Source organism: Nymphalis io, chromosome 2 (genome assembly GCF_905147045.1).
Source record: "Nymphalis io chromosome 2, ilAglIoxx1.1, whole genome shotgun sequence".
Taxonomy (NCBI): domain Eukaryota; kingdom Metazoa; phylum Arthropoda; class Insecta; order Lepidoptera; family Nymphalidae; genus Nymphalis; species Nymphalis io.
This window is the reverse complement of record NC_065889.1, coordinates 5,081,281-5,104,472: the sequence shown is the minus strand read 5'-3', so window position 1 is coordinate 5,104,472 and position 23,192 is coordinate 5,081,281. Positions and strand designations below refer to the sequence as shown.

General features: G+C 30.6%; 1 protein-coding gene across 1 annotated transcript in view; it reads right to left on the bottom strand.

Annotated features, from left to right (window-relative positions):
- LOC126779464 (nose resistant to fluoxetine protein 6-like) overlaps positions 1–15,102 on the bottom strand; it is a 37,616-nt gene extending 22,514 nt beyond the window's left edge. The window contains exon 1 of the mRNA XM_050503451.1: positions 14,783–15,102. Within this exon, the coding sequence (XP_050359408.1) occupies positions 14,783–15,020 (238 nt within the window). The 5' untranslated portion in view covers positions 15,021–15,102. The remainder of the gene's footprint in view (positions 1–14,782) is intronic.
- Between the last annotated feature and the right edge of the window lie 8,090 nt (positions 15,103–23,192).

Here is a 23,192-nt window from a genome sequence, read left to right as displayed (position 1 = left end):
TATTGTCAATGTCGCATATTTCTTTCTGTGATTTCACGACCGTTTTCTGCGGTGAAATCCGAGTTTGTTCCGACGGAATAGCCCTACTGAGCGATGGCATTCCACGGCGCTATAAAATTTAAATCATTGGCGAAATCGTTGCTCACTCAGTATATATATAATATAAAGTTTTGGAATTTTAAACTAGATTTTTATACCTTTACTAAATATGTATTTAAAAATGACAATCTTTATCACAGAAATATTTTTTTAATAAAACCTAAAATTATGAACACAAAGTGTGTCTCCTGGGACACGAGAGTTGATAGTCAAATCCGTTGGATTTTACCTTTGATATAATAAATTTATTGAGCTCGATTCATGGAAAGTTGGAAACCCGAGAGAATATCCTCAGTAAAGAACCTCTTGTGTATTTCCATGATAATAATCTACATCCCTTTCATCAATAATTAAATTGATTTGAGTAAATCGTATGTTCATTCATATGCTTGTAACTTACCGATTTTGTTGATAAAATTCACATTTATGTGATAATTGTAGATTTACTCAAATACGTACCTTGCGGATTTATGTAGATAGAATTTACGATTCCAACCGGAGTTAGCTTAACTTTTATTAACAATGAATGAATGACAATACAAAAGTTGTAATTTCATTGAAAAAATATTTAACTATCCCAATATTAAGATAATATGTAAAATAAAGTAACAGTCATTCTTAATTTATATTACTTTTCTCCATAGACGCATCTAATATTATCAATAACAATTAACAAAACAAACATAATTACACACTGATGGTATCGAATTATTAACTCTTAAATAACAACTAAATATTCATATGTTTATTAACAATTAACGCGTATTTGTGTTCAAACAACACATATAGTCTTTGTAGTTATAATAAAATCATTGTAAATGGAACGTTGATTATAAAGCAAATGTTACTTTGTTTACTTAGTAAATTACCTCCTATGTTTTGTCGCTAGATTTCGTTTGAAAATTTCAAAACGTTAAGTAATAATTTTTCTTGTTCCGTTCCGTTCTTCTCGGAAAAGCGAGTGATAAATGAAGTCATTTAGAAAGTTATCGGAAATTGAATTTTAATGTTCTTAAGATATATTGTGACTTATTGTTATTTATATATAGAAAATAGTGAACAAATATAGTTGTTAAAAGTACAATCGTCGTCTATGGTGAATATTAAAAGTTTTATGCCAATGTTTCTGACAGTGACGAAATGGTATTTTTTTAAGGTTAAGATTGCAAAATAATAAAAAGAAATTTTTAAATATCACTATAGCATACAACCGCTGTAAGTTGTTTAACAAAACCATAGATAAAAACTATAATTTCATCATGTAAAAAATAAAAGAGTAGGATACAATGTGAGATTCTTCCGACATTGCAAAATTATACATTTTGCAATGTCGGAAGAATCTTAAATTCTCTCCTGAAAAAAGTAATAAAAACTGAAGTGATTGAAGAACGACCTCGAATAAGAAAAGATAACGGAAAAAATAGGCGTCTCACCCGCGTTTCTTGCACGTCCGTATATGGCTATTGCTATGGCTATGGCTATGACTAAGAGTACGAAAATGGTCCCGAACAAATCCTGATTTAATCTGTCTTGTCTTATTTAAATTTTCCTACATTATATCCACAATCCCGGATTTGATCAGTTTTAACAAACTAGCATAAGGTAGCATTTTCCTATACAATATCAGAATTTGACCAAGTTATTTATTAGATTTTTTTTATCTGTGTTTTTAATAACGTTAATATAACATACATTTAAACAAAGATATACTTATATAATTTAAAAATACAATTTAGATAATCAGTAATTAACTGAATATATTAAAAACTATATAATGTCGGAACGTTTCTCTATGTCGACCTTTTAGTTTCGGTCTATTTATTTACCTACTTTGTTCCATTCCTGCCCTTCACTTTTTAATCTCACATAATGTAGTTTAATGCTAATTTAATGCAAAATCTTTAATTAAAATGGCCCGAGCAGCTTCCGATTTGCATATTATGTTTATCCAAAACAAAATAAAATGACATAAGAAATATATTTTAAACTGCTTTATCTGATAAATTAAAAAGTAAGGTACAGTATCCAATCTTGCCTGCTTATATTTTATTCAAAGATATTTTCGCACATTTGACTGTACCTTAGCGTTGACTTCATAAGGAACAGTAAGCTGGAGATTTTGCCCTAACCTCTATTGTACATGACGTGAGTTCAAATGGAATACATTAATAATTTGTCATGTATATGTGTGTCAGGCCTCGCAGTTGATATCCGGTTTTAATGGTTCCGTAGCCACGAAGATATGTTATTCACTTGGGAATTTGAAAATGGAATTAAAAACACTAAATGCTTAAGGAATGCTGTTTACCTCATTTTGTATGACTTTTTTAAATTGCTAAAGAGCAAAGGCTTATTTCTAGTCAAATTAGTTACCTGTATTTAAATAATGCTATAAAAATGAACAAATTAATAGATTTTGTAAAACATCTTTTAACGAAACACACGACAAAAATACATCGACGGAAAGTAAATTGCATGTTCATAAATTATTTCTATTGAAGCCACAAATGACTTCAAGCAAATACAAACACTATTTACACAGCAGAATATTAAATTATTGAAACTTTCAAGGCATAATTACGTTTTGACACGTACGTACTATTATATTTACCTTAATTTTTAAATAACGAATCTACAAGATTCGTTATTTAAAAATAAAATTAAAATTATGAAAATATATTTTATGTTATTTATTTATTATCTACATCCGAGTTATCTTGGATTTTTATCGAGTCTTAACTTTCTTAAAACGAACAATGACAACTCCAAGAACCAATGTATTGCAAAATTTCTGCGATACCTTATAACGCCGAAGGTAGAAATTTTCAACGTTATTTTTTTTCTAATAAAACATTTCTTTTCCTCTTCTAAAAGATATATCTCCCAACATGTTAGCCAACACTAATAAAATTAATCAATCGAAATTCTATCTCCCTTTGTTACTGTTTGGTATTTCCCGAACATAGGAAAACAAAAAGAACCTTGAAAAACAAACTAAATCAATATAAATATGCATTATCCATTTGTATCAAATATATCATAACTTGTAAACCCGTTATTATTACGATTCTAATTATTACCTAACATTGTAAGTGTAAGACACTCAAGACAGACAAGACAAGTGTAAGAACGTACTATTTCTGCAAGTAATCGCACGGTGTATATGAGAGAAAAATCTCGTCGAACCTGTCCGCACGCCGAATGTGTAGATGAAGAAATGAATCGCTCACTTTCACGGATTACTTATGAAATTCGCGATTTACATTACGTTGCGTACTTTGCGCAAGAACCGGCCGCGTGGAGTACGCACTTCATAGAACAAAAAATATTGGAAATGGCATTATGTATTTATAAAACATAACGAGATATAGTAATCTATTCGAATTTTTAGAACAATAAAGGCTTCTAAGTATGTATATGTATAGTTTTGACAGAGATGCATATTATATTGTCTTTATTATGAACATATCCATTCCACTATTATCTCCGTTCTGAGATAAGCACTCAGTGTCCAACCACGAGCCGGCAGTTATGTCACACCCATTTGACTATCAATTGCATTGCTTAACGCTCATTGAACGCACCTGCGAAGGTTCATCTTCAAGCGTTATTTATTAAATTATTCCTTGCGCAATGCCGGATTAACTGCGAAAAGTTATTACGCTCTGAATTAAATTCGAGTCGACATTTTATACCTCGTTACGAATAAGATGAACGTTACAGCAATAATAAGATTATCTCAGTAACTCGTACGTATGATTGGAATTATGTCAATCATACTGCTCCAAATTTTTTTGGTAATATTTGGGTTTTAATATGACAGAATTCCTAATTTCATTTTACAGTTTAAATATCATAAGCTCTTTCGAAATAAGATTATTTTTGTGCCTGTATTATTTTATACTGAAATTATTTAGATAACGCTTATAACGTTATTTAAACAATGCTGCGTGGATTCATCCACGTCCAACGTTAGTGCTTCACCTCCTTGGGTCACGCTAAGACCTTTCTGAATAAATGGGCTTCTTTTATTATTTTATTCTAGCATTGTAGTTGTATTGTTGTTGTGCCAATATTATTGTTTTCTTATTTTATAGTAAACGTCGTACAAATGCATGTATACTGGTTTCATTGAACCCTAGCGCTACACCTAATAGTAGGATTCTGTAAGAACAATATCGAAAGTCACCGCAGAAACCGGTCGTGAAATGTCTGAAAGTGATATGCGACATTGACCATAATAATTATAACATTTAAAAAATATACGCATCATAATAGTATATCACCATAAATCGGTTGTCAACATTTCACGGGTGAGTAATGAAGTGAGTTCATACAGAATAGCGCTGCAGATACGGAATATGCTAAGTGAAGACCATGTCGGGCACCAAATTTTTTATGCTTCCATCGCAATATTACTATTTGATACTTATTTGTTGTAATTACTTTAATATATAATCACTAATACTTAGCTTACAAATATAAAGCATATAATACTAATGTTATCACAGAAGGTATTCATTTATATAACACTCCTGCCAAATTTGGATAATAGGGTATTACAATGTCATTAACATAATATGTTCATATACTCGACAAATATTTAATTTTAGCCTTATTTATATAACATTTGAATTTAATATATAAAAAAATATGGAAGTTTCATTTAAACCGGAGTAGTATTTTTTTCTGGAATATAGAAAAAACAAACAAAACTGACGGCATATTAATATTAGTAGTTGCAATATGCTTAAATATGTATTACAAATTCATTTTGATTAATACTATAAAATTAATTTGTAAATAATAATAAATTTCTCTTATGTATAAATACAAGTGTTCTTGGACGAAAACCGCAGACTAATAAATCGCAGATAATTATGAATAAATGATTATAAATTGCTTTGCGAAAGTTACATATTTAAAGGGCTTTGATAAATGAATTTAACTTTTTTCATTTAAAATTTTGGTAAATAATCCCTTAAAGATTTAATAGGTTTATGTTAAAATAAACATTATTTTGAGTCTGTTCGGAGCGTGAAAATAATGTCGCATAATAATATCGCGCGCGCCCGCCCACAACCCGCCGGCCGGTTGCTTGAAACGAGGGAGAGATGCAGCGGCACGACCTGCGTGAGCCTCATTACTTGCGAGCTGTGACGGGCCGAGTGCTCGTAATTCCGTCAACACTCATTTTCCTCATCTCCAACTAGGTCACCGATTACATATAATTCATTCAAAATTCGAACAAACTAGTTTTTTAATCATTATAAGATTACGCAACGGTGTTATCAGTGGACAGGTTTCGCTCGAAAGTGTTTTAGAAACTGATGTTATGTAGTTAAATATGTGGAATGATGTAAATGACATTTTCGCGAATCATAGTAAACATGACGACGCCGTTCGGAATTTACGATTCATTATTCATTTTATCCGGTTTTGCAATTCGCAATTTCAAGTGGAGAACGGACAGTAACGTGGTAACCTACAAATGAATTATTCTGTTTACTCAATCTGAGGATAATGAAGCAATCATAAAGCAAGTATAGTTAGACTTGAAACATGCCTGAACAGTGAATACTAATAAAACATACACTAAAAAGATTATAATTAAATGTTGTCTCAATTGAAAGTTACCAGGAAATTGGAAAGACAAGATAAATATAGCGATACATACCTTAAATTATACGAAAAAAAAACAATTAATGTAAATATAATCTGTATTTTAATTATTCAGTTTTCAATTAATTTTACCCACTGATAACAAAAGTTGCCTTACTATATTTTTTATGTTTTCTGGCATTATAAAATATTAATAAACTTGAATAAGTGACTTAATTCAAACTTTTTATCTATATTATATAAAGTACCCGGAGTAAACTTAAATTATGTAAATGAAAAATGCACTTATATGTAGAACTTACTAATGTTTATTATGAAAAGGTTGTATATGTAATGAAAAGTTGTTAGATGTCGGTGCAAAGCCCTTGAAGAATTTTAAACTTTTTGTTGTACACTTACAAACCAGGAGTACGCTGCCTTAGCAACCTTCTCCTTTTTAAAGTTGGTTAGAAATATAAACTTGAAATAGTTTAACACACGTATACTCTTCACTCCGGTCTTAAAGTCTTGAAATGGAGATATTAAAACTTTTATAATGCTTATAAAAGCAGAACTGGTGCCGTTATTAAGACCTCAAAGAATGCTCTTTTGTAAAACAGTCTTTGTTCTAGACGGCTTATTTACTATTCCTACTGTGATTGGCATTGAATAAAACAATTTTAAAGTTTCTTCCTTAAGTTTTTCTCTTTTTGTGAAAAAATAATAAGAACTTCTTGTGCCTTTTGGTGTAGTTAATTTCACCTTTTATAGGAGATAATGGCCCTTATTCTTAAAAGATGGAAACTTTTAAATGATTAACATAAATGAAAACTTAACAAAACCTAAAGCTAATATCCAGAGCTTAGGCAACGCAATAATAATTTATACAAATGTTTACACAAAGTGGCGTATAATTTATTAATGGTTAATGTTTTAACGAATATCAACATAAGTATATATGTATATACACTTACAAAAGTAATTCTGCACTTGCATTATACCATTCACTGGAAAAATAAATAGATCAAAATCACCCTTGGAGGAGTCGTCTTACGTCTCTGCGGATAACAAGACAGGAGTTGACATTTAAATAAATTACGTTCAAGTAACGCTCCCTGAAAATAAAATATTTTATCTTTTATTTTTGTAGAAATTGATGGCACAATACATTTGAAGCATTTTAAGCAAATTGAACGAGACCATGAATGAGCCTGAAATTTATCTAAAAAAAATCAATCTATCATTCATGAATGATTATTGTAAGTAAATAAGGGCGATTATTGCTTATATTAAAATGTTACTAATTTATTAAAACTAATAAATTTGTTGTTATTTATAGACCATCCGATACTAAGTGGTCATAATTTCGCTTGAGTGATATTTTCTAATGGCATCGTGAAAAGTATAGAACTAAGTCTAAGACTTTATGAAACTTTCGGCTGTAATAACTCACCCACTCAATCATCAAATTGGAACCAACAATAAAAGTATTGATCCTTAGAGGTTGATTGACTAATGAGTGTGTGGTATCAGACTGGTTTCCACAAACCCATACATCCAGTATTTATTAATAGCATCAAGGTTAAATCAATAATATTATATAAACAGTATTATGTTGCCTACATAATACTTAAGTATTCCAATCAAAAGCCTTGAATGTGATGCCTTGGTATTTTTTTTTTGTAATCATTAATTCGATTCGTGAGTCGTTCACGTGCTATCTCTTGGACTTCACGAAAATATCGGACGAATGATTTCGGAACACATACGATCGAAATAGTTTAAAGGAACAAGGCCGCAGGTAAAAATTGTATTTAGGTTTATGAGGAACGAAATACTTCTTCGAATTAGCGGCAAAGAGGCTTACAGTATGTCTTAAACCATTGTTTTGTGCTCGGTAAATTACTTAAAGCAACTTCCTATCTCACGGATGTAATAATTATGTATTGTACAACACAGCGTTTACATATTAGCAAAAACTGTAACTATTGTTATCAAGCAACGAATTATTACGAGGGAGGAATGTAGTTATACAATGGCTGTGGAGTGTGGAGTGTCGACTCATCGGCTCGAGCTAATTACGGACACATCTGCGAGGAGAATGGAAATTGCCAATCGAATGCTCATAATACAATTTAATTTCGATTTATTAAGCGCCTGTTTTATCAGATTTTATTTTTGATGGTTCCAATTTTTTTATAATGATATTATTACGTTATATGTTATTTAAGTCTGCCTCTTTAGTCTAGTAGCTACCTAATAAAGTTTTCGCCAAAAAACTACCAATTTTATATAGTTGACATATAGGTATGTTTATAGGTTTGGAAGAAAGACTATATTAAAAATACTATATATTATGTATAATAAACATAACATACGGTGCGGGTAGTGTATATCGGGGAGAAACTAATGATTGAACTTAATGCTGGTAACTAGTGTATGTACTGAGTGTTAAAAATATTTATCTTTAAATATTAAAACACAGTGAAAACAAATTAATTTAACAAATTTAATAACAATATTCTGTGCTCTCATATAGAATAAAAAATAGTTAAGAAAAGTTCTTCATACACTAGCAAAATAAAATAAAATATTATTCAGATTCGATTCAGAAGTTTAAAGACATTGAAGCTTTTACGCTTTGTAACTATCTTGAAAGCTGTTTAAACTTTAATAAAAACTCTTTTCCTCCGTATTGTGAATGCTTACGATCTCAGAATGTTGCAACTTGTTTAAAATACGTTATTGTCGTCCGCTTACCAGACATTTCACTGACTAACAATAATGTTCTTTTATACCTAACTAGCTGTCTTTGTATGTAATGTACTAAGTCCTTCCACACGTCCCATGTTTGTATTTACTTGCATTTCAAATTTTTCTTACAAATGTAGTTTTTTTATAAAATATTAATCCCTCATTTCACAAATAAATTAAGCTAAAGTAATACATTATTTTTATGACAAAGTGATGTCACTGTGTCTTATAAAAGATTATATATCTATAATATATTATGCCTGTATGCATTTTCCTAAGGATTTTAAAGTATTTAGAATTCAGACGTAAAATAGTTTGACGTGCCTTTTATTATTTATTCTGCATCTGTATTAGCACTCTCAACATCTTTGACGAAAATTCATTAGAAAACATCTAAATTTGGCAGTTATTAAAACGAGCATCGTGTAATTTAAAAGAAGTAAGCGAACAAATGGATAGACGAATAAAACAATTTTGCCTTAAAATATTTAAGGTCCACTTTTCAATAACAAGTTAACTTTAACATGACGAATTTTGAAAAATCGTCCTTAATAAAATAGAATTTATATAAAGTTAAATATTTATTCATCGACAGCTGATATTGTCTGCTTATACTCGTAATCAAAGGCTTTAAACTCATCGGACAGTAAGTATTTTTTTTCATAAATGATAAAATACGACAAGCGTAAAACTGGCAGGTAAGAAATCTCTTTATGAATTATAAAGTGAATTCTCTAACATTTCTGTGACTTATATGGCTATAAAAAGAATTCCTCTGACACAAAGACCGTATTCCGTCCTTTGTCATTTTTACTATGGCATATATTTTTAACTTTATATATTAAAAGAGTTTATGTATTTACGACTATATCAAAGTATTGAAAATTATAAATTTATTCATAATAATTGGCTGTACTCACGATTAGTAATAGTTTTCAGTACCAATCTTCGTGCTAAATGATAAAAAATATGATGATTGAGGTGACTTCTATTTTACAAGGTCATTTGTTAATGTGTGCGTCAAATCTTTCAAATGTATTTTATAAAAGTTTCACCCTACCGATTAAGCTGAAATTTTGCACATACTTTTCGTTATGTACTGCTATTCTGAAAGAACAATCTCGAAAATTACCGCAGAAATCGGCCGTTAAATGTCAAAAAGTGATGCGATATTGATCATAATAATTATAACATTTCGAGAACACATGCACCAATAGCCGAGATGGCCTAGTGGTTAGAACGCGTGAATCTTAATCGATGATCGTGGGTTCAAACCCGGGCAAGCACCACTGAATTTTCATGTGCTTAATTTGTGTTTATAATTCATCTCCTGCTTGACGGTGAAGGAAAACATAGTGAGGAAACCTGCATGTGTCTAATTTCATTGAAATTATGCCACATGTGTATTCTACCAACCCGCATTGGTGCAGCGTGGTGGAATAAGCTCCAAACCTTCTCCTCAAAAGGGAGAGGAGGCCTTAGTCCAGCAGTGGGACATTAACAGGCTGTTACTGTTATGCACCAAAATCATAAGTTACCATAAGTCGGTTGTCAACTTTTACTGGAGGTAGGGCTTTGTGCAAGCTCGTCTGGGTAGGTACTACCCACTCATCAGATATTCTACCGCAAAACAGCAATACTTGATATTGTTGTGTTCCGGTTTGAAGGGTGAGTGAGCCAGTGTAATTACAGGCACAAGGGACATAAAATCTTAGTTCCCAAGGTTGATGGCGCATTGGCTTTAAGCGATGGTTGACATTTCTTACAATGTTAATGTCTAAGGGCGTTTGGTGACCACTTACCATCAGGTGGCCCATATGCTCGTTCACCTTCCTATTCTATATAAAAAAAAAAAAACATTTTACAGGTTTTGGCAATTCAATTAAAATTTATTTATTTAAAAATTCAATATACTACAATATATTCGTTGTAGTACATAAGTTACTTTTTTAAAATATTTACATTTTTTATTCATACTTTTTTCCTATTTTATGAAAAGTTCAAATATAATGTGCAGGTGTGATTGAACGAATTACATTCAAAATCCAGTGGCAATATCTGACTTAAACATACTAACAGATGAAGTCAAATTACTTAAAGGTTTATCGAAAACTCGACTCATAATGTTAGGACTCTTGGAACATCTTGGAAAGCTAGCTCCGATAGTGCGTAAATATGCAAAACATAACGCATTGGCAAAAAATATACATGACATTGATACCTAACATGACAATTTCATTAATTCCAAAAAAAAGCTTATCAAACATTATTTGTCGGTGAGTAATAATAATTCAATAAATCATATTTACGCGATAATCTATGAATGTTATCTTAATATATAAGATACATACATCAGAAATTGTTTATATGTGAATGTTTTGTGTGTCATTGTGTAATATGGATTTTGATAGCGCGCTTATTAAATAAATAAAGAAGTTATATAAGCTGGCAATAGATAACAATTCTTTACTGCTATAGTCGAGTCATACACGTCCACTGTGACAGTTGTTGTAATCCTATATAAATATTGCTGTAAATACTGTTATAATCCTATATTGCTATTAATAAGATACCCCGCAGCCAGGGTTAAAAAAGTGTTACTTAATCGAAATCGTGTTACGGAAGCCGCGTTGCGTCGGAAGATTATTTCAGTTTGGTGGAACGTATACACAAAGCCATTGTTCAATGATTAATGGCGCACGTATTAGATATGTGCTCTGAATTCTTTGTCAACTTGACACTTCATAAAATACATTTCTAGAGGGGGTTTTCGATATTACTTTAAGTAATTTAAAGTGAACGTCGTTTACAAATCGTTTGTTGGATGTCTTCCAAGATTTCGAACGGAATTATTTTAAATACATGTTCTGAAACGTCTTTTTACATTTTACATAAAAAATTTTTATTTGTATTGTCAATGATATACTTGTTAAAATGAATTATATTTTCAGAACGTTTGCTAAATTTTCAAAATTTCTACAACAATTCTCGACATGCCAAATCGCTTTGATGCTAAAAAAATATTTCGAATATTCGATTCGATTCAATTGTTTCGAATAGATATTTGAAATTGAATATTTCAATTCTAAAAGTTTTATCTTGAATACAAAATATTCAAGGGAATAGTTTCAATAAAACAAGAATTTTGTGACCGGAATTTTCTTAATATTATTTCTCTGTCTCAGGTCATCATTTTGCTGGCAATTGATAGCTCAATACTCTATAACACATTGCGACATCGTTTTAGATATATTACAGGCTAAGAAATATGCAGTAAGTATTAAATATCAAAGAGGATATAATTACAAACATTCGTTACTTAAGTAAACTATTTATTATTTTCTATTTCTATAAAAAATAATTTTTCATTCGAGATATTCCAAAAATAAATTTCCGAATGAAACGTGTATAGCGTGCGACGATCCAATATAAAATGCCGGCGACAAGCCTTCTGCGAGCTTTTTGTTAGGCCTCGTGTACACGTGACGTTCACGCAGATTATATAATAAGCCAAGGAGAAGCATTTACAACGCATTCAATTGTATTGAGGTCAATAATCTTACGCTATGGTAATTTTAACCTTATACGTCATTATATATGTTTTTGCGGCTTATAACAACCGTAATAAATAAACGTAGCATTTCTAGGTCACGGTTTATTACGCTTATGTCTAATAAGTATTTAGTTAAGAATTTAGATTTGTCATTTTAGGAAAGCAATTACTAAAATGTAGGACGTATTAGCTCAATTTATATTCTACATAAAAATAGTTTTTAACAAAAAATATGCTCTTTCGATGAAATAGCACACAAATAAGCACGCATTTAGGCCATCGATGCTATATTTTTTTTTATATACAGGTAGCTATTGTATAGGTAGGTAGGTAACGAGCAAATGGGCCACCTGATGGTAAGTGATCACCAACGCCCATAGATATTGGCATTGTAAGAAATGTTAACCATCGCTGACATAGCCAATGCGCCACTAGCCTTGGGAAGATGTTATGTCCCATTACATTGGCTCACTCACCCTTCAAACCATAACACAACAATACCAAGTATGGGATTTTGCGGTAGAATATCTGATGAGTGGGTGGTACCTACCCAGATGAGCTTGCACAAAGCGCTACCAGTACCAGTGACAAAGCCACCAGTGAATTGCATAATATAATAATTATATCTAATATGAATCTATTAATACCTATTAATATTTAATAAATGCGTTGTTTCTCAATGAATGGTAATAATAACAAGTAAAAAATATTATATAAGTAGTAAAAATTGGCACAGCTCATATATACGGGTGTACTCGTCGATGACCAGCCAACTACCGCTGGCTTGTACTTGTTCAAAGAATTGCATAATTAACCACGGAGGCATTTACTACGCTGTAATTACAGAATGAAGGAGGTCAATGATCTTTGAAACCTATTCTGGTTGGTATTGCGTAAAGTATTAGGCATTAAATATTATTTTTAATTGACAATCAAACTTAAAACTATATTAAATTCTATACAGTAATTTAAAACATAAATTATAAATTTATTGATTGCGTGTTGTGTTTTTATTAATAACTGTTAAATATCTATAAAATATAGCCGATAAGCTTGAATAACGCATACATTTTAATAATTTAAGATTAATAATTTATAATTGAGTATTTATTATAATAACCACATTGCAAAATAATATTACCGAGTTTGAATCAATTTGATAATTGCATAAGTGAAATACCATTCAGTAATCATTATGTAATTATTTTTTATTTAATTAATACCTACTACCTACTAACACAATTGTTTTTAAAGCCTTTTAAAACTTTTTAAAATACGTACGTAAGTCTTATCAAGTAAGTTCAGCTATTTATATATAAACCATGAAATATCTATAAATTTTAAAGTTAATATTTTTAACGTAAGCACAAATAATGACGTCAGGAGACTGGCAGAGTATCGATCAAGGTGTCCAAACATGCTATAATATTAGACATCTGCGCTGGATGGACAGTGCACAAGAGTGTCTGTAAACGCACTGTGTGCATCTTCAACTTAGTGTTCCGATTTGACTTGAGAGATCAGGTGCAGACCTAAAAATTCATGAGCAGTCTGAGGCGTAGGATTGTAACACTGAAACCTCCCTAAATTCTGCCTGCTACTGGATATTCCTTAACAACGCCTAATATAGCGCCGAAGAGCTAGCAAAAGAACTGAGCAAGGCCGCAGTTAACTACGATGGATGCCCCTTATAATTTATAAAATGAACACTATGAGCAACGATAATCAAAATATGGGACAATAGATACAAAAAAAGGATACGGTGGAAGTAATAAAAGCCTTTCTTTCGAATATTAACAAAGTAAATAAGACCCCGAATATACTGACTTATAGCACTTTTGGTTCAAATGTAAAGACAACCTTACATGTTCCCGTGATAACGAATCACCTGAGTCCATTATGCACCGACTCACGTAAAATAAGATATAGCCCGACATGACACCGAAAATAATATATTCAGTATAACAAACACGCAAACAATTAGCATAATTCTGAAAGACAAAATTAAAAAAGACAATTTTTTAGAATATTGCACACGCATAAACAAAAAATAAAAAAGAATGACGTGGAAACATTAATTATAAAACGAAAATAAAATCCGAATAGAAAATTTAAATAAACAAGATTACCGATCTCCATGACGGAGGAGCAGCGGCAGATGGTTCACAGAAAATACCATTAAAAAAACAACGCCTAATAGCTTTTTATTGGGCCTAACCAGTATTCAAACCCAGAGATCTTCAAAGTTATAAACTAGCTACTTAACCAACGAGACAATATTTTTTTTAACAAACCAACGTACAAATCACGACAATGCAATAATGCTTTGTAATTTAGAAATAGCTTCCTGGAATGCTCCCAGTGGACTAAAGGATAACAGATCGAAGAACTTTCAAGATTTGTGGCTTTAATTATCCCATTGCGCCATAAATCTAATTTAATTCCCTTTAATCTCTCGTGGAATCGTGATCTCGGACAAGTCGTCGTGTAGTGTTTGCAAAGCAATTCAATGAGTTAATATATAATGTTAGGTACATTTTCTCTATAATTAAAAATATATTCTTAAAACAAATCTTCATAAGTTTTAGAAAACTATGATCTTAAATCTGGTCAAGTACCATTACGCTACAAGCTTAAGAACGAAGAAGAAATAATAGTTTAATTACTAAAGTATAATTTTGTACTAAATTGTTTAACATATGATATGCGTGTGAATGCAAAAGTATCAAATTAAATGATAAAAATGTTTACTTAAGTTGTTAAACTTTTACTTACTTTTAGAAGCCCATAGCAGTCCTTGATTCAAAGCAGTGATGTACTGCCTCAAATCAGTTTCACACTTCTCCGGCAGAGAATGATTCCCGTTCAAAATATTAATCCAGTCGTGGTGCTCCAGCAGACCCTTCATCCACGCCATGCGAGAAGCTCTCACACCCTCCGTGGAGTTCACTTCCCCACTAACAACACTCACCAGCACTAACAATGTCACGATAAACATATTTGTAACATACATTTTTACTGAATCAATGAAACATTGCCGATTAGTTTCAATGAAGTAAAATCCTGAAGGCTGCTACGATTTCACGCACATCGCATGTCTGAAACAATAACAGAAATATATGAACATGCAGTCTTACTCGTAATACAAGAATATTGCCGTATCACGACTTCATTCGTTTATAATAATCCTCTGGGAATATTTCATTTCTTCAGAAAGAAGTATTATTTATGTAAGCTTACATATGCTATAAGTTATCAACATATTTGGTTTACAGGATAGACATATAAATACAAAAGAAAAATTAACGACTAAATGGTGTACAAAAATATTAAAAGATGTATATGTGGTATTTTCACAAATAAACTAGCTGAACTCACTGCTTTGTGACATCAATTATGTCACGAAAATCGTTCAAAAACTTGCATATGACCCTTCTCCAATTTTCTCCTTGAAAGGTGAAATTAAAAATAGAAATTAAAAAAATTAAAATAGAATACTTTCGAATTTATAATATTAGACTGCTTTTTGTTAGTATGTGCAAAGTTGTAGCAAGTATAATAAAATACTTTGATATTTCCAGAGTACGAACATGTTTTCACTTCAGAGATTCTTAAGCCGATTTTCTTGACATACTTGTTCAGAATTTTTCTCCTTGCCTTCCAGCTTGCTTTATGCATTGAAATTCATTACACCGATACTTCCTCAATTTGTTTAACATTACTCGATTTGAAAAATATTTCATATTAAATAACAATATTGTTAATATACTACTAGTAAATTTAAGTCAACAATCGTATTCTTAAAAATATAGTTACACATCTAAGCAATGAAAATTATATGAATTCTATTTAAATAAGTTAATTGATAGGCGTTCAAAATTCGCGTTATTGGGTTCTCAATTTTACGTTTTACTTTTTAATTTAATTTAATTATATTGTAGAAAGAATTATATTTAGTTACTAGCTATTAAAACTTACAACATCAATATTATTATATAATATCATTTTTAACTTTTGTTATCATATTCCTTTAAACAAATTTATGTTCATGTATAAAATTCTTAAATCGTTCGTGTACTGTTTTTCTTATTTGATTTTCCACGTCGCTAGGCGTTGATAAGCACAAAGCCTTATGCAACGAGACTTCGTTGGAAATGCATTCTTGTAAAGAAATAAACGGTATAAAATTATTCAAGCTCAAAAGCAGCCCTCTTTGTATTCATAACTTATTGTTAAGTAATAATTATTATATAATATATAAATAAAAAAAGAGTTGTTTGTTGTTAATATTATAAATTATTATTTATGGATAGATTGCGTGAGAGAGCATATGTGTATGAAAGGGGTAAGTACTGAAATGTCGAGAGACAGAAGAAAGTGGAAGGAAAATACATGTTGTGCCGATCCCACGAAGTGGGATAAGGGCAGGACGAAGATTATAAATTATTATTACAGTAGCAGTTCAGTAACAGTCTGTTAATGTCCCACTGCTGGGCTAAGGACTCCTCTCCCTTTTGAGGAGAAGGTTTGCAGCTTATTCCACCCCGCTGCTCCAATGCGGGTTGGTAGAATACACATGTGGCAGAATTTCAATGAAATTAGACACATACAGGTTTTCTCACGATGTTTTCCTTCACCGTCAAGCACGAGATGAATTATAAACACAAATTAAGCACATGAAAATTCAGTGGTGCTTGGTCGGATTTGAACCCAGGATCATCGGTTAAGATCCACGCGTTGTAACCACCAGTTACATAACATGACAATATTATACTGTATTGTGAAGTGGGTTTAATATCTGTAACACTGGCTCACTCACCCTTCAAACCGGAACACAACAATATAAGTATTGCTGCTTGGCGGTACAATATCTGATGAGTGGGTGGTACCTACCTAGAACAGCTTCCAAAAAGCCCTAGGCCACCAAGTCAAGTCTAAGATCTAGCATTAACAGAAATGGCAGTTATTCTTAGACTTGGTGAGATAAGGTAATGTATGCTATAACCAGTTAAGAAGAAAAAATGTAAACATTATTTTCAATAAAATATTGAGATCAACTTACTGAGTTTATTGTTAATTATTATTATTAGAATCTACATTCTAAACCGAGGCTGACGGTGGCTATACGTTCAATTGACTTAACTGATTTTAATGTCGATTTTACAATCAATCACAAGTAAAACTTTAGAACATTATTTAAAAAATAAGAAAAACACGATAAGTAGAATATTAAAATTCGATTCAGAATTGATTTTAGAAGGTAGGACTTTGTGCCAGCACGTCTACATACCGCCCACTCATCAAATATTCTCCCGCTAAATAGCAATACTCACTGAAAGCGAAAGGGTAGTGAGCCAGTGTAACTACAGGCAAAAGAGATATAACATGTTAATTCCCAAGGTATTTGGTGGCGCATTGGTGATGTAAGGAATGGTTAATATTTCTTTCGGTGCCAATATATATTATAAAAACGTTTTATTGTTTGTAAATTTCAAGACCGAGAAGGTTAAGAGGTTCTTCATTTCCACATAAACGAAACCGCTAGTTACGTTAAGTTGTTGCCGAAATTATTTTTTTTTAACAATAATTATATAACATTAAAATAAATGTAAGAAAAAATTTTGCGACATAAAAAGATTTACATTCTCATTATTATGTTATTACATAAACATTGGATTACATTACCATAACGGTGGGCCTTGATATTTAAACTCATTTAAAACCGCAAGAATCAGAACTTACGCATGTAGGTAACGAAATTATAATATAATTGATATTAATAGGTTGGTTTGTCCTTCTTTCAGATAGTTAGATATAATTTGTAGCGAACAAGTAAGTCAGGGCTAACGACTACTATAAATACACATCTAGTTGTACTCATGTTTGTATACCTTTGGGCTTTGTTCTTATTACTGCAATATGAATAAAGAAACGAACTTGATAAAATATTTCTTTTATAAACAAAGAAAATACATATTTTCTTATTACTTGCACGAATGAAAGATCCCCTCATCACAAAAGAATCCTATGAACTTTATGTCCAACTGGCCTTTGATGGATATTAAAAATGGATTGGACCAGCATTTGTATTTTGTTACAGTATTATATTTCTCGCATACATACTTTGTAAAGATATATTACATTGGTACAATACTACGCTCTTGTGATCGATAATATAAATGAAGCTGTTCTATTACAATAAAATAGTGTTTGACATTTGCATTCAATGTGTGTTTAATAAGTTCATTCTATTTTATAGAGTTCACATATATGTCTAAAAATACATATATATATATATATATATATATATATATATATATATATATATATATATATATATGTGTGTATTTTCACTAACATTGCAGTGGTTACGCTTCTTCTTAATTACTTTCCTTAAATATCCACGTCTCAAACTTAGAGTACATACGCTCTTAATAAGTTTGAAGGAGAAATTATATTTTCATCATTAATTTATCACTAACTGTTCCAGCACTCAAATATTTTTTACTGTGTAATTTCCTGACTAAATGACAATTAGCGGTCAATTTAAACTATAAGGGGTTAAATTTTTGAGATAGACTTCTTTGAAGGTTTGCGATGGGCCCACTAAGGCATCCTGCCTTTAGAATACTTTGATTTGAAGTACACCACCCCCTCCTTTTTCCCTACATAACTTATTCCAATCAATTCTTTCAAAATTTTTTTATTTTTAGTACAATAGGACAATATATTAAAATATGTTTTTGAAATTCGACAAAAGTTTCACGAATTACACATAGATAAATATTGAAATGTTATTAAGAGGGTGATTAGTTAAACAATCCCGTGTCTTGTTCTTTCGTATTTAAAATCAATAATGACAGAATGAGAAAAAACAGTACCTAACGTTTAGTGTAATGTATATAAATAAGGTGACGTTTCGTTTTCAACGTGTTACGTTGGTTTTAGTATATAACAGTAGTAAATACGTAGTAGCGCTTCCAGATTAACCCGCTTTAAATGTTGACAATTGACGTGGCAAGCGTAAATGTCATGTTCTAGTTAAATATAAGAACTCACTTAAACAAATGAGCCGTGAGATGGCCCAATGGGTAGACGAGAATCTTAACCGAAGATTCTGAGTTCAAGCTAATTTTGTAGGCATACCTTAGCGCAGCAGTGGGACATTAACAGGCATCACATGATTTTCTCTAAAGTAAAGTTGTTACTTTACTTCAGAGATAGAAAGTAAAATATGGAACGAATATAGAAACTGAAACTAGTTTTTTAAAAACTTTATAAAACAAATAATAAAACCACGCGATGCTTTATTTAAAAAATTAACTAGAACAATAGAGAACATTAACGATATAAGCCTAGTTCGTAACTTGTTCTTAATATCGAGCATGAACATAACAAACTACACCGCAACTTGAAACCCACTTGCCGTAAGCTTGAAAATTTCCATTAATTTTAATACCATAGTTTGAAGTAGTTTGAACAGTTTTTATACGATAACAACGAAGTTGAAAAGAAAATAGACTTCTCAGAGTATAGCTAGAACAAAGTTTATATTTAATTTTAAGTTGAGAACAACTTCTACCTGTTATTGGATCCTATACACAATATTGAGAAGAAACTTTTCAATATACTCTATTAAATTTTCAGCTACACATTGATATAGTTTTAATAAGCTACATGTAAATCGTCATCGCGGTATTACGTCAAGTTCCAGTCTCAATAACGCAAAGCTGCACGACTTAATCCTAAAATATTAAAGGCGTAACTTAAAACTTGCAATGATATCGTATGTGATAGTATAGATAATGTCGTATATAAAAAAGATTAATGTATATTTTTTATCATAATTTTATCTTGAATCTGGATTTGATTGTTCATCACAAACTTTTGGATTTATATAGCTTATAAATGATTTTTTTTGTACCATATCGTATTATGTTGATAAATTTTTTGCAATTAGTTTTATTACAACTAAAAAAATTCGTTGATTTCAAAATATTTGATTGCCAGTTTAACTTATTCAACTAAGTGATCCAACAAGACATTTTCTAATAAAAAAGTAAATTGAACCTTTTATTTTTATTGCCGGTTTAATCTTCAGTCTTCCAAGAAACATCACGTCTGGGCCAAGGCGACAACTTATTTCATTACAACTCGTTTGTGTAAACGCTGGACGAATTAGTATCATCGTAATTACGTCAAGAACGTGACGTGAGTAAAGCTTTTGTAAACACGTTTCACGTACGCAATCAACAATGGGAAAATTGAAATAGATTAATCGAATTAAATTACGCTGAAAATTGAACATTCTAGAATGGAGATTATAATAATACGAGCTATTATTTGAAATTGAAATGTTTGGTGTTACATCAAGCATTAATTGATGTAGAATGTTTAATAGAAACCTTTAGATTAATGTGAAACAAATGAAATGATAATCCATATTTTATTTTTGAAATTGTTCATTGTATTTATTTACATATTTTATCAATAAGTATTATTTTAAACTTTAGTGCCGTAAACGATAAATTGATATTAAAAAGCGTTAGAAAGTGGACTGTGTGATGTGTCATAAGCAATGAAATTTTAAAATGATCATTATTATATATATTTATATATATTAAAAAAAAAATATATATATATAACATCTTTATATATATATATATATATATATATATATATATATATATATATATATGCATCTTCAATTTTACACTTTATTATAAATTAACTTAACGTTTATCAATTTCCTCTGAGCTGGTATATTGTCAGTTTCTGAGGGTAACTATAGCACAGCGTATAAAAATAAAAAAATGCGAAAAAGTATATTTGTTTTCATTATATACGTAACTCTATTCTTCTATATACGGTATATATTCACAGCTAATTATATTATCCAGTTTTGAAGCGAAAAGTGAAGTGACGTTTTAATTAGCTTTATTATCAGACCACAGCAAGCTTGATTAGCATGACAATAGCAGGCTTAAATGTACGTCAATTAAACGCTGTTTGGAGGCTCACAGACGCAATATTGCGTCGAATACGGGATCAACACAGAATACAAAACGCGATTAGAACTCAGAGCAAATACTGTTATTATAAAACGTTGCATCATATTCTTGATACAACAACAATTTGATAGTGTTATATTTTGCTTGGGCAATTACACTAATAGTTTAGGCAATTTGAGCAGTGTGATCGCATAAAAACAAATAAAATATTACTTACTACACACGTTCGAATTGTGTTTAGAAGCTAAGTTTTATATTTGGTAACACATCAATTAATTGTCAACTGATAATGATCAAATGTATTGTGAACACATTTAGTTTAACTAAAGATATTAATGGATTAAAATGATAGTTGAGTGTTATATCATGTGACGAAATGTGATAGTTTTTAATAATTAGTTGTATATATATTCGAGCTAAATCAAATGATGAACAAACATGATCATGTTTATTTATTAGAAATATTGGTAGTAGGATTAATTATTTTGACTTCATTTTCTGTGATCATTGTTTACGTAATATAAGTTTAACAGCTGGATCACGTAAAAGCAAATCATTCGAAATTCATTATAAGTAAAAAGGAATAATCGAATTGAGCTCATTTTATAAATAAATATAATACTTGCATAACTTATTCGAGTCAACAGTAAAAACACATGGTGTCTTTCATGGTGTTCAAGACGGAGACGATAACGAGATACATACGCGACCTCGACGCACGCGAATATAGTACTGCCAAAGTCCTAACTAGGGAACTCGTTCGACCCAATAAAATGTATTAAGTTTTCTGTTAAGAAATTGTAAGTATAGTATTGCAGCCTTTTATGGGAGTCACTAAAAAACATGCTGAAGTATTACGTTCAGAAATAATGATATACCAACGTTTTAGTGTTATAATCAGTTAATATACTAGTTGTCGTAACAAATACGTCTACACGTCTTGTTTTGTGAGCATAAGCTGTTATAATAAAGTTACTATTACTTTGCCATATTATATATCTCAGTCACGCAGTAAAGGTTTGGGCGTACGTGACATATTTGTTATTAATTCTTATAAGATAATTTGTATATATAAAATCGGCTGTATCTTTAACTAATATCATAAATGTGAAAGTGAGTATGTTTGTTTGCTTGTTTGTTTAATATGCTTTTACATCTACCAGAAGTTGGCCCTTTAACTCCTCATAATAAAAATATAGAATTCCAATTAAGGCCTATGTATGCATACATAATATTAATATACTTATTACTTATACTTATAATCTTATCAACTAATAACTCACAAAATAAATTGTGAGAGTAAATTTTCTTAATTTATTTTCAAAGTCAAAGTTGAATTTCTATTTATTAACTGAAATCATTAACTAATCGGCCTCGAATCTAGGTCTAGGTCTAAATTTGAATAACTACAAAATCTATTGAACGCTTATTATTTGAATAATCATGTTAATAAGAACGTACAGTTCTATTTCATTTACCTATTATGTAAAAAAAACTGTTAACCTGCTTAAAGTTTCCAAAAATTCCCTCTAAGCGGATGCTGACGATATAAAATAAAGATAATTCAACTTTCTAGACTCCATAGCTTTGGCTGTGCGTTGTAAGTCAATCAGGGAAAACGATTTTATAAGATAAATTAGTTATATAACAAAAAAAAATCTTGGTCTTATCTTAGATTGTGCTCTGACGATCTACCTAAGGACATTAAGCACTGCTGTTTCGCGACTCCGCCCAGTCATGAAAGATTCATTTATTCTAAAGAGATGTAGGTACGTCTCAGTTCATATTGCTTTTGTCTTTTGCGTCTGTGATCATTGAGATGAAGAGCTTATTACATTTGTGCCGACTACAAATTATGAATATATTTAGAAATTTGAAAACGAAGAAATTTTATTCATTTTTTATTCCTTGGACTATCTCATGTCTCATGATTAAGAATATAATGTTTTACCCAAAATAGATAACATTTATAAGAATATTTAAAAATAATATTATAATAGTTTTTACTAAAAAATATGTGACGTGATTATATCATCACATATTACATAAATCATTTTAAAAATCTCTTATTAGTCTCGTTTGGATGAGGCTTTCGCTTGCTCTTTCGGTAAAATTTGAAGGCATTGATTTATAGCAAAAGTAAGATTATTCTTACTAGAAGCACAAATAACATA